This window comes from Heterocephalus glaber, unplaced genomic scaffold (genome assembly GCF_053883595.1).
Source record: "Heterocephalus glaber isolate CG9 unplaced genomic scaffold, H.glaber_assembly_v1.0 deba00001610, whole genome shotgun sequence".
Classification (NCBI taxonomy): Eukaryota; Metazoa; Chordata; class Mammalia; order Rodentia; family Bathyergidae; genus Heterocephalus; species Heterocephalus glaber.
The window spans coordinates 11,519,988-11,532,682 of record NW_028258381.1 but is presented as its reverse complement, the minus strand read 5'-3'; the positions used below and the strand labels follow the sequence as shown (position 1 = coordinate 11,532,682).

The 12,695-nt window shown below is 50.0% G+C and overlaps 1 protein-coding gene across 26 annotated transcripts in view; it reads left to right on the top strand.

Moving 5' to 3' along the window:
- The window catches only part of Ikzf1 (IKAROS family zinc finger 1), a 90,834-nt gene that overhangs the window by 15,627 nt on the left and 62,512 nt on the right, over window positions 1-12,695 (top strand). For 23 of the 26 annotated variants that reach the window (XM_021254241.2, XM_087196063.1, XM_087196072.1 and 20 more), the window contains exon 3: window positions 7,044-7,163. In XM_021254241.2, coding sequence (XP_021109900.1) covers window positions 7,044-7,163 — 120 coding nt within the window. Of the gene's footprint in view, window positions 1-376; window positions 447-7,043; window positions 7,164-12,695 lie in introns of all 26 variants that reach the window. The other 3 variants (XM_021254233.2, XM_087196060.1, XM_087196059.1) reach the window with 1 other exon arrangement.

Below are 12,695 nucleotides of genomic sequence, written 5' to 3'. Positions count from 1 at the left end.
TTGCATTGATCATGCAATTTGCAGCATTATTTGAATTTTATTTCTATTAAGCACATACTTTGTTTCTTAAGTGAAAATGCAACAACAAAAGCCTAGTTAAATGAAAAACAAGAGAAGTTCAGTTCATTATAACTTCACATCGGGCTCCCCCACCCTCTTCCTAAAGCCTAGAGAAACTGGGTCTGGTCACCTTGGCAAGGCGAGGGCCTGGCCCTGCTCCTCACAGAGGACCTCATCCACTCGGTTCACTTCCTGCACCTAGATGGGACTCAAGTGTCACAAAAACTGGGATGTTTAAAAAAAAATTCTGACACCAAGAAGTGCCCCTTTCACTGCTTCTGCTCTTCTGCTTTTCTTTTGTTTTCATGTTGAGCAGTTGCTACATTGGTATTTTCAGCATTCGAAGAAAACAAGACCCACTGGACCTACATGGAATCTCCACACTGGTAAATGTGGGTGGCTCCATAATGCAATGGGTAGCACAATGGGTCTCTAACATCAAAACGTAATGGCCAGAGAGGGAAGCAGCCTGCGTGGCTGTCAGTGGGTGAACGGAGGAAGAAATGGGAGATGTCTGCCCAATGGAACCCTATTCGGTCATAGAAAAGGATAAAGTCCTATCATTTGAGACAACGTGGCTACACCTGGAGACGTTGTATTAAGTGAAGTGAGGTGAGCACAGAAAGCCAAATATTGTGTTACCACTCGTGTGGAAGCTACAGTTTTGGACTCATAGACATTGAGAGTAGAATGGTGACTGTCGGGCTGGGGAGAGGGAGAGATGAGAGGTCAGCGACACATACAAGGTCACCATTAGGCAGGAGGAGCAGTCACTGGTGCTATGTTGCTCCACAGGGTGACTTGAGTTGACACCAATGCACTGTAGTCCTCAAAATAGGAAGAAGAAAAGATTTTAATGTACTAAGCATAAAGAAATAACAGATTTAACACAATGGATGTAGCAGTTATACAGATTCGATCATTGGCAGTGTATACAGGGATTGAAGCAGTGTCTCACATAAATATGTACAATTACTACATTTTGATAAAATAAAATAAAAACATACCTAGGTAATTTGGCCTAGAGAGCCATCTCTGAAATATTTCCCATAAAGAATAAGTCAGAGGCTGGCGATTGAACTCAGTGGTGCCGCCACCTGCCTCATCAGCGCAAGGTCACAAGTTTGATCCCCGGTACTAAAATATAATAATAATTAAGTCAGTCAGTGGCACTTTGGGAAGGCTGAGGCAGGAGGATCTCAAGTTGAAGTCCTGTCAGGGCAACTTAGCAAGACCCTGTCTCAGAATAAAAAATAAAAGTAAAGGGCTGTGGATGTGAAGCCTCTGGGTTTGATCCCCAGTACCAGGAAAGAAAAAAAGAATAGTCAATCAATATTCTGATCTCACATCTCAGTTACAAAGCTAATGAAAGCCTCGCTTTCCTCTGATAGTTTCTTGTTCTTCACATTATGCTAAAGCCTCTGTTTGGGGTGCTTTTGTTCAAAGCAGAAGGCAGCAAGGACAGGGGAGGAATGAAGGGAGCCTTCTGTACAGACTTCCTGAGCAAAGGAGCCCCCTTCTCCATTTGAAAAGACTCAGCCTGGAGTTAGGTCTGCAGACCCTCAGCAGAGGAATTGCGGTCTCCAAGTGCGAGTCTTACTCCTGAGCCTGTGAGGCTGTGAACGCACTGCACAGGCCAGAGAGTAATGAAGACCCACGCTGCTCCGCACAGGACCAAGGGCAGGCCGCTACCTCTGCAGATGTGGCACTTAATAAAAACCTTTTCATTTCCACAGTTGGAGGAGATGGTACTTATGGTATAAATATGTGTGTTTAGGAGCTCACGTTTTTGACAACAAATCTGAGGAACGTTATTACTGAATGATCATTTTTAATAAAATGTTTAAATATCAGAAGTTTCATAAGCTTCCCCTAATAAATGAGAAATACATGAAAAACAGAGAAATACTCAACATCTGCCCTTTGTGGAACCACCTGGCCCCGGCCTCTGGGCCTCACCAGGTACGTGGTCTGTACTCTAGCTCAGCATCGCAGACATGGCCCACAGGACATGGGACACATCACTGATAGGGACAGAGGAGATAGGACATCTAAAGCCAGCTTCCCCTCCCTTTGGGCCACGCCTCACTCCTTCTTTGGAGAAAGCTTTTTCCTCTCCTTCTTTTTCAACAGCCTTCCCAAATACTCGCTAAGCATCTGCATTAGTGCTATAGAAAGTCTCTGTAGAAAGATTCCGTGAGTGGCCCACTGAGAGACGGAGGGGTTGAGAGACCTGCCTGTCTCAGCGTCTGCTTTTCCTCCTGGACCACTGTAATATTTGAATCAAAGGGCGCATTGGCCATGGGACTTCTAAGGCTGGGCTGGACCTTGGGATCCTCCTGCCTCAGCCTCCCAGGGTACTGGGATTACAGATATGCACCACAGTACCTGGCCATGTTCTGGATATTTCCTTAGTGCTCTTTGTAATGTGTTTGCTGGAGCAAGGACACATGAAGTAATGCCTTGTGGACCTAACAGGGAAAGGAGGGTCATAGGTCCTGAAGAGCCATGGAACTGTTTTGCCTAGTTAAGCATAGTAAATCCATTGGCCGAATACTTTACAGTAGCAAAACACTACCCTAAGCATTTTCTCACTTTATCCTCATGAAGATCCCCTGAAGCGGGTGCAGTGGACACCTCCAAACTGCAGGGAGCTGAGACTCACAATCTGAGCGACTGATGCCCGGTGCCCAGGGCACAGAGGTTCCCCAGGGTGCGAATGCTCCGCTCTTCTTCAGATCAGAAGTTCTGTGACCTAAGCTTCACTTTCCCCGGAGCTATGCCCTCTTGGATGATCGTGTATGTCAGAAACTCTGGCATTTGGGAGAGGGGACCCCAGAACTCCAGAGGGCGAATGAGGTTCTCCGTGAGGAACCCTTGGCTTTCATTTAAGCTAAGGACACAGTTTCTCATCTAACCACCCACACAGGCTTCTCCCGGCGGGGGGCTGTAATTGAAACATGGGCAAGACATAAATTATATTTAAATTAGCATATTGATAATTTATCCAGAAGTTTCATCCATTTCTCCAAATAAGTAAAATTGTATCTTCTAAACCACCCTGCTTAAATACTTGCTCCTTGCTGAGTGTCACTGTGCCTGCCCTTGGGGACGAGGTGGGGAGTTGGGACAGCATCAACCTCATGCTTCTGCCCAGCCACACCATCCCCATGCTGGGTACGGAAGACCCCACTGGCTTATTTTTATTATCATTCACCCTCATTGTTTATTGCTCTTATCTTCACCACACCCCCTTTAGCTATGATGATTGTTGGCCTCCTTTGACACATCAGGGAGATGTCAAAGGCGAGACCTGGATCACACTCCCATCGGTCTGGTCCAACCAGTGCCCTGTCCCAAATCATTGGCCTCCTGGCCACAGTTGACTGTGGAGGGAGGGACCCACTTGACTCTCTAGTTTTAAATATCTCAGCAACTCCGTGTGATTTTAAGCAATGAGCTGAGCAAATGTGGTGCAAGTCAACACACAGATCTCCCCCTCTCGTGGGGTTTTGTGGACATTTCCCGAGGGGCTTCCAGCAGTTACAGAGTACAGGGTCCCTGGACTCAGAGCGTCGGCTGTGACTCATGCTGGGGGCTTTTAGGCAAATCAGATGAGCTTTAGGAAGCATCCCTGAGCGGGGACGCAGAGGACTGAATTAGCCCAAGCTCTCAGAGGCCCGGAGTACCCCAGCTCTGCCCTTGCCTTCTGATCTCTGCTCCGTGCCCCGTGCCCACTGAGATTGACTTTTTACGCCCCTTCCCCTGCGCCGTCTTCTCTGCAGGGAGGTTTTCAATCGATCCACCTGACTCGTGGTATTTCAGAATCCTGGTCCCTCCTGGGTTCATCCCCCCTTCTCCCTTCAAGTAGAAAAAGAAAAGAAAAGAACCAAGACACAAGATGGGCACGTGGGGAGCTGGGGCTCCACACCCACCACAGCTCATGTTTAATGTTATTCCCCAATAGGTGAATCAGCCTTTTACAAGAAATTGTAAAAGGCAGTTGAGACTTATGTGACCCATTTTTGCATGACCTGGGCCCAAGTGTGCATCTCCCCACTGGCTCCAGCCTGTGCCTTTGTGACCCCCCCTTTGCCTCCCGTGGGCCCTGGCACCACGTGGTTCAGGGACTCACAGAGACTCGGAGTAGAGGGAGATCATAATCAGAGTGTGAGTCCAGAAAGTTTGCTTCCCGCCCTCCCACCTGCTCCCCCACTGCCACAGCTGTGCTCACAGACCCAGGTCCGACCTGGTAGGAACTGCAGGAGCCATGCCGTGGGCTGCTGGGCCCTGCAATGCCCATCTGTGGAGAGGCCACAGGTGATCTTTGAGAAGGTAGGCGGCCTGGGTCCCCTCCCTCCATGTCCCCACTTTATGTGGAAGACCTGCTCCATATGTTAAAGTTCCATGCAAGATTATTTTGCTATTACAAAAAAATCCTTTGGCCACCTCCCTAAAGCCCTCAAAGTTTGAAACACTTATTCTAGGCAGTCATCTTATATGAAATCAGAGTTGTCAAATGGTTCCTACAAGGCATGATTGAATACTATGGTGATTATTAAATACTTTTAAATTTTATTGGAGTAAAAGACATATTGCCATGAATCTCCTTTCAGATCCTCCCACTCGCGTTGAACACACTCATCCCCTCATCCTCAACACTCTCTGCAGCAGCTCTGGAGTCCTCTTTCCTGAGGGTCTTTAGCTGCACTGCTCTGGCTGCCTGGATGTCCTGAATGGATTGAAAATGCTTCCCTTTCATGATCACTGTGACTTTGGGGAAGAGCCGGAAGCCACATGCTGGCAGATCCAGTGAATAAGGTGGATGAGGACACAGCTCTGTTTCTCTGAGCTGCCTTTCTGTCAGATGGCACTGGGCAGCAGGAGTCACCATATTTTTGGTCACACTTCCTAAAGACATTGATGAGAGAGGACTCCAGAACTGTTTCAAAAAGTGGCAAGAATGACGGGATAAGTGTGCTTGAAGCAAGAGGGATTTTTGAGGAGAATTCATGGAAATGTGTCTTTTATTACATACATTTTTTTTAGTTTAAGCATTCACCATATATTTTGATCACACCTCGTAGACCTCCTGGAGTGTCCACAGGAGAAACCCTACCAGGATGTTTTCCTCACGTATGGAAGAGGTGAGGAGTAACACTGAAACACTGAGCTGCTGTTACTTCGAAGGTCTTCTATGTAGGGCAATGAAAACCATACTCACTTACTGATATTTCCAAGGTTTTAGTGTAACCTGAGCACTTGCAATCAATTTCTCTCTGGCCTTTTGCTTTTCCTTGAGAAAGTTTTATTATCCTGCCCTGTCTTTAACCATTCATCTTGTATTGGCTATCCAAATATGCTCAATAATGCTCTCTCTGAAAATATGCCAGTTGCACTAATTACAGCTAAGCTGGAATACTCAGTTGTGATGTCTGATCCTAGAGAAAGCAACACTATTCCCTGAAGCATATCCTTGGTGCCGGGGCAGCTTCTATTTTAAAGGTTCCAGTAAAGGCTCTTTCACAGATCGGGATGATTTTACTGGTCTTGCCAGTCCTCTAGGATGTTGGTATCATTCTCATGGGAGGTTTGCTCAAAACAACAAAGAAATTTCACACCATGTCTAGTGCTGTTTTCTAGACCTCTTAACTTTTTCCTTGACCTATATACATGTTTCCAAGCCTGGGATGATCATTTTGCTTATAACCAGAGCTGGCAGTTCAGCAGGCTCCCAGTCCCTGCCCCTGTCTGTTGCTGGTCTTTGGACTTCCATTAGGATCTTGGTCCAAGCTGGGCTCTGACAAACAGCTGCATTTAAGTGGTTTCTATCAGCCTAGGTTCTCACCATCTCTGTCTTGCATGTGGTTTGTGTCTCCCAACTCAAGTTAGCTCTGGAAGGTCGCAAGCTGTGAGAGTTGCAGCTTCTGTGGAAAAGGAACATTTTCTACCAGTTATATCTTCCCAGCCCTGGACTCCAGTGCGTGGGAGAGAGCTCCCCTTCCCAAAGCCTCCAACCAGACTTCATTCTACTCCAGACATAATAAAGATGCCATCCAATGCAACCCAGTTCCTTTGGCAAATCCCACTTTTTGGAAGATAAGCAACCACCATGTGGATTGGGTTTCATTCTTGTTTCAAGGGGAAGCCATGTTGATGGACTTTCTTTGCATGTAGGGAGGGAGAACCTTTCCTTGGTAGGAAACCCTTCTCCCTGCCAGGATGGATCAAACTGGGCAGCTGGCAGAGGAGTCCCTATCTCCTGAAAACAAAAGGGACACATCTGTCCTGTGTCCTAAAAACAAATCAACATGAGGGTGGCTGAGGAAGACTTTTGGGGAGTAAATGGGAACCCCCTTACAGGGGATTGTTTACTAAAACATGCAGAGCCTTAAACATGTAGACGCCTTTGGATCCAGCTGCAATACTTGGGAGGTTTGGACAGCAGTGATCCGAGGATGAGGTGAGAAGATCAGCTAGCAGGTTCATCACAGCGTAGTTTAATAATCAAAAGACAAAACAGCGCAGGCTTAAAAGTGTAAGAAGGATTTAAATAAATCCGTATGTACCCCTTATAAATAGAATTGTGTAAGAATGGCCCCAAGCCTGGGAATATGTTTGTGCAAATGTCTGAAAGCTGATTGAAAAGCCAAAGTGTATCGCCACACATGACCTGTGATACATACGTGTACATGGATGTGTACTCACACCCTCTAGATTTATACCGCGACTCTCGGATTGCAGGTGATTTTCATCAATTTTCCTTTTGCACATCTTTGTTCTCCCATGTTTATTTTGCATCTGGAAGGGGACACTGGTAATCTACTACAAAAAGAAAAATGTGTGTCCATCCCCACTGAGAAGCCTCAACTCAATCTGGTCACCACTGACCCTGTCCCTCTCAGGCCACCACAGTGAGGCCCGAGCCATGGGCTTCCCCTGTGGGCAGTGACAGCCTCCCCTAAGCCTGCCTGTCTCCTCAGGGAAGGACAGCCCCCCGGTCAGCGACACTCCAGATGACAGCGATGAGCCCATGCCTGTCCCCGAGGACCTCTCCACCAGCTCTGGAGGACAGCAGAACTCTAAGGGGGACAGAGGAGTGGGTGAGTAGAGTCCCCCAGTGTCCCTCTGCTCTGTCCCTTGAAACCTCTGTGTCCCTTTGTCTTTGCAAGAGAGTGGGTAAGAAAATGAGTTCATGTATCTGCTGCTCTCCTTCATACCAAGGACGTAGAGTCCAGAGTTGGGGAGGATGAAGGGGGAGGGCTGGATGTGGTAATCCCAGCTACTCAAGAGGCTGAGGCAGGAAGGTCCCAAGTTCAAGGCCAATCTGGGCAACTAAGCCAGACCTGGTCTCAAATACAATAAAAAGGGCTGGGGATGTAGCTCAGTGCTCCCTGAATTCAATCCCCATTACCACCAAAAAAAGGAGAAGGAAGAATACTCAAGAGCCAACATGGCATGCTCCCCACATGCCAGCCAAGTGGTAGAGGTGAAGACCATGCTACTAAGGGGCGTCTGCACCTCTTCTGTCCTTGGTGTGCCTGAGGAAGACTGTTTTATTGGTGAAAAGCACATATTTTGTGTGCAATGTCAGCGGAGCTATTTTCCTCTAGAGCTTTGATTTGAAAGAGCTCTTTTCTTCCCCAGTACTTCAGATTGAGCCCAGGGCCTTTGCCCAGAGCTGTATCCCCACCCCAGCCCTTTGCATATTTGTTTTTGAGACAGGGTCTCCCTGAGTTGCCCAGTGGACTGGAACTTGTGAAGCGCAGGGGTTACGGGTGTGGACCCACACACCGCCCAGCTGGGCCCTGCTTCTCCAGTGTAAGATCTCACTGGAAATGTGAGGTGTAAATGGGAACTTTTGACTGCTGAAGTACCACCTTGGCACCTGAGTCGGCAAACATTCCCTTGCCTTCTCTGGGCCTCACCCCATGGGGTAACCCATACCCATCCCTGCCTGCTGCGGCCATGATGTAAGGCTTTGCCCTTCCTTTTTATTACCCGAAAGCAGAAGCCAGAGCTATTCAGTGAATTCACTGACATCAGATGGCAGAGTCAAATTAAACTCCCTTTCTGCCTCAAGCCCAGTTTTCACTCCACTCTGCCAGGTTCTTATAGTCAGGGAGTTGCGGTCCCTCAGGATGTTGATTTTCTTGCCCCTGAGGCTCCTGTCACCCCAGTGGCTGGCGTGAAGGTGTGCAGACCCTGGCACATAGAAGGGGCCTGAGGGTCAGCGCCCGCTCCTCACGGCCACTCTGACTCTAGGATGCCCTGGTGTGATCGCGACACGTGGTGTGCGTGTTTCCGTGTTTAGAAACAGTTTGCTTCAGATACAAGGGTGTTTTAAAATTTAGCTGTGCAGTTAGTGGCACAATCGAGACAGCAGCTAAAGCCGTTTGGACTGGATGGACCCAAGAGCAGCAATGAGTTCTTTGTTCCTAGCAGGAAGTGGCTGCTGTTTGTAGGAAGGGTGAGCCCCGGACCTGTCGTTCTGTCCCATGCTGCTCGCACTGTGTCCTGTCAGGGTTTCGTTAGCTGGGACTCGGGTGCATGGATGAGCGGCTCTCTTGTCATGAATGTGTTTGATTTCAAGCCAGCCTCTCGTCTGCTGGCAGAGTGCCGCTGGTGTTACCATGGACTGCACTGCCCAAGGCTCCTTTCCAGACTCCTGTGCATAAATTCCAGGGCCAACTTAAATGCAAATGTGAGGCCAGTGACTGTTAATGCTCAGTAAAATCTGCAGAGGTGGCACTTGCCTAGCTAATGGGTGCCTGGGTGCTAAATGTGTTTAGTCCCTGACATAGAGGGCAGGGGTCAGTGTGTCCCTACCTAACCCAAACGTGGCAGGCCCACAAGTGGCCTGAGGTGTTTGTAGGGAAGCAGGGCCCAGGGCCAGGAGCCTGGAGAGAGTGTCCGCTGGCCACGTCATGCCCCGAGAGCAGACTCGCACTGGCTGGGGCAAGTGGTGGCCCTGCCGTGGATCCACAGCACAGAGCTCCCAGCGCCCATGGCATGGGCATCCTTTGGGGAACTGAAAGTCAGGCTGATTCCTGGAGAGTAGAGGGAGAAGAGGGTGCAGCGCCCTTCCTCTGAATCCAGCTTTGTTGTACATGCCTGCAGGAGGCCTCACTGTCTAGCCCCTAATGAACCTGTGAGTATGGGAGCATCACCAGCCTCGTGGCCCTGGGACGCATCCCCTCAGCCCAGAGCCCAGCTCTCGGCCCCGGGGGAACCCACAGAGGGCTTGCTTGGCCATTTCACAGGGGCTCTTCTTTCTTCCCGTACCACCTGGGACCTGGTGGTCAGCCTGCTTGTCCTTTCCAGCCAAGTCTGGAAAGCAGGAATCATGGGGTCTAAAGCAATCTCCATGTGCTGTGGTGAAAGCCGTGGGCCTGCGCCCATGGACAGACGGGCACTGGAACCCTGGGAAGGATTTGGCCACTCCAGGAGCCCAGAAGGCTGCACACATGGGCCACAAAAGGCAGGGCAACAAATCAAGACCCAGACAGGAATGGTGGGGAGAGAAAGTTAGAGGTGACAGGCAGACCCCAGGTGACCCAGCCCCAGCAGCAGGCCTCGGAGAAGCCCAGCTGTCCAATGTAGTTCTTGAGGGAAATCAGTGAGCTCTTAGGTTGTCTGTTAAAGTAGCTGATGGCATGTCGCTGGACCTAATCGGAGCATAGGTACCAGGAGAAAGCAAACTTAACACAGAGCGGGGATGTGTAGCTCAGTCGCAGAGCACTTGCCTAGCGTGTGCAAGGCCCTGAGTTTGACCCCCAGCACTGGAAAAGTAAAACAACATATAGGAAGCACTTGTGGGTAAAAGGAAATAAATGCGATGCCATCTTTCATCAAATTATTCCACGAGAGTAGGTCCTGAGAGCACAGGAGTGAAAGGACAGAGGACAGGGGACAAGAATCCCCCCTCCAGGCAAAAGTGGGAGGTGGGCAGAGGAGGGGAGCCCATGAGATGCAGGGGAGGGAAGGCGATGCACCCAAGAAGGGATGGGACCTAGGCCTGCGCCACAACCTCGAGCTTCAGAGCAGAGCTTTTCCTGTCTGAGCCTCTGTGTCCTCATCTTAGGGGTGGGGATGATAGCAACAAAACTCGTGTCCCAGGCTGACTTTGTCAGCTAGCTGGGGAAAAGGCAGAACCCTTTGCTGCAGAAAGACTAGCAAAGACATCAAAAGGACAGGAAAAGAACGCAACTTGTGCAAAACAGAAGTTTTACAGGTGGACCCAAAGTCTACAGGAAGCTGTCATAGCTGCGACCAAGAAAAGGGAGAGAATAGAACACTTTGCAGCCCCGAGAACAGAGAGGGAGGAATTTATTGAAAATTAATCCATGCAATAAACAAACTGGAAAGAGCAAGAGGAGAGGAGAGATTGGAGTGACCGATGGCTGAAGTCAGGGCCAAGTTCCAGTCCAGGTGCTGGGGCCCCTGCAGCCTTTCAGGGAGAGCTGGGAAGGGTTGAGGATGGGGAGATGTGGTCGCCAGAGTCAGCAAGAGGCAGAGAGGGTGCTTCTGAGCAGCTTGAGACTTTGCTGCCTGAAGTATCATTTGGATTTAGAAGAATTTCATCTCAACCAGACGAGCAGACTCTGCAATCCATGCATCACGGTGGGAAAGAGCACAAAAGCCCTCCTGGGGGCGCAGAGGCTGCCGGGTGGCAGGTGCTTCCCAGAAGTGCCGCCCCCAGTGTAAGAGGGAGGCTGGGGGGCTGTCCGCGAACACGGGACCCAGTGGCAGCCAGAAGCGGAGCAAGGCCCCATTTCCTGCCAGGCCCAAAGAGAAGAAGCAAAGCATTCTGAGGGCAGATTGAAGGATTTAGGCCTTAAAGAGACTGTAGCTGGTTGCTCTGAAGTGGTCTCTTTAACGAGAGAGCTCTCAGCCCTGAAGTGGTTGTCACTGAGCCTTTTAAAGCCGAGGAAGCGCTGATTCATAGCCACTGAGAACGACACGCCCAGCAAGAGAGGGGTGAGTGGAGACGCCCGGAGAAGCCTTGACCAACGCTCTGCAAAGTTTTTCTTTTAGGAATTGGGTCAGGACTGATGCCCAGGGAGTGGATGGGCATATTGTATTAAAAAGCTCACAAGCCGGGTAAGGTGGTGCATGCCTTGAACACAACAGTGGTGAGGCTGAGGCAGGAGGACTGCAAGTTCAAGCCCAGCATGAGCAACTTAGTGACGCAGTGAGGCCCTGCTCCAAAATGCACAAAAGAAGGCCTGGGGATGTAGCTCAGTGCAAAGGCCCTGGGTGCCCCTCCACTACTGTGGCCAAACAAACAGTGAAACCTAACCTCACTCAGCTGTGCTTCTGTGTCCTCTTCCGCCTCAGTGCCACAGCTCTGGGCCTGTTACTGGCTTGCTTTCTCTCCTTCCATGTTTGCACTTCCACATCCCAGATTGGACAGGGCGTCTGGGGGTGCCCTTCCCACTAGGCTGTGAGCAGGGTGGTTCCCAGACACGGAGCTGGCTGAGAATAAGGAGGAGGCCAGCTCCTGCCCTGGAATGATGCTGGGAAGCGGGTTTGGGGGCAGGAGCAGAAAAGATGAGGACAGAGAAGGAAGACTGCAGGTGAAGGCGAGGATGGCCATGCAGGCCTGCACACAGCTGCTGCACCCAGGGAGATTTAGGATTTAGACTGGGATCTGGGGGTGAAGGCGGCGGGGGGGTGGGGGGAGCTCTGGGACAGTCACGCCTGTAATCCCACCACATAGGAAGCTGAGGCAAGAGGATCCTGCAAGTTCAAGGTCAGCCTTGGCTACATAGCAAGACTCTGTCTCAAAAAAACAAACAAAAGACTGAAAATTCAGACACACGTGGTAGGACTTGCTCCTAGGCAGAGGGAAGTATGGGCTGGGGTGTGTGTGGAAAGAGAATGTGTTTTTGTCTATGACCTCCCGTCCTAGCATGAGCTTCCCTGGTTCTGCTTGCTTGAGGGACCGCCCACGCAGGGGGAGGAGACCCCATTTGGTCCGTGGTTCATTCCAGAACTTCAGCACTGTGAGTCACATCACAGCCTGGTGTGCAAGGGCTTCGGTCCTGCGAAAGAGCAGCTGAACTGGCAGGACTTTGGTCCTTCACGCTGAGTACCTTAACCAGGGTTTGATTTCATCCTGGCAAAACTAAAGAAAATGTAGAAAAGAAATCTACTTAAATGGACAAGCCTGCAACAACAAGGGTCTTGGTTTTTGATCATTTAATTGAAGTAACAAAAAAATCCGTGACCCAGACATGAATCTCAGGGCAGAATTGGGAATAAGGGGGTTGGGGTATTTTTAATTGCTGGCCCCCAGTCGGCACCTAGATTTTAGAGGTGTAGATGGGAGGCAGGACAGGTGGCTGGGGTGCTTTTCTGCAAGGAGCAGACTGGAGAGTTTGTGGGCCGGAGCCAGGCGGGCAGCAGGTCTGGTGCGGATGTGAGCGGCTTATCTAATCAGCAGGAGGGGAAGTCACTTTATCTGTGGCAGATCTCCGCTCCCTAGCTGAGGAGAAATGTTATCTCTAGGCATCTGAGTGTGGCTGCAGGAGCTCTGTGGGCTCACAGGCGAAGGAGGTCGGGCAGAGAGCTGTTTGCCCAACTTCGAGTGGCTGGTGGCATGGCCTCGGGTTGTCCTTCTTTAGGAATCA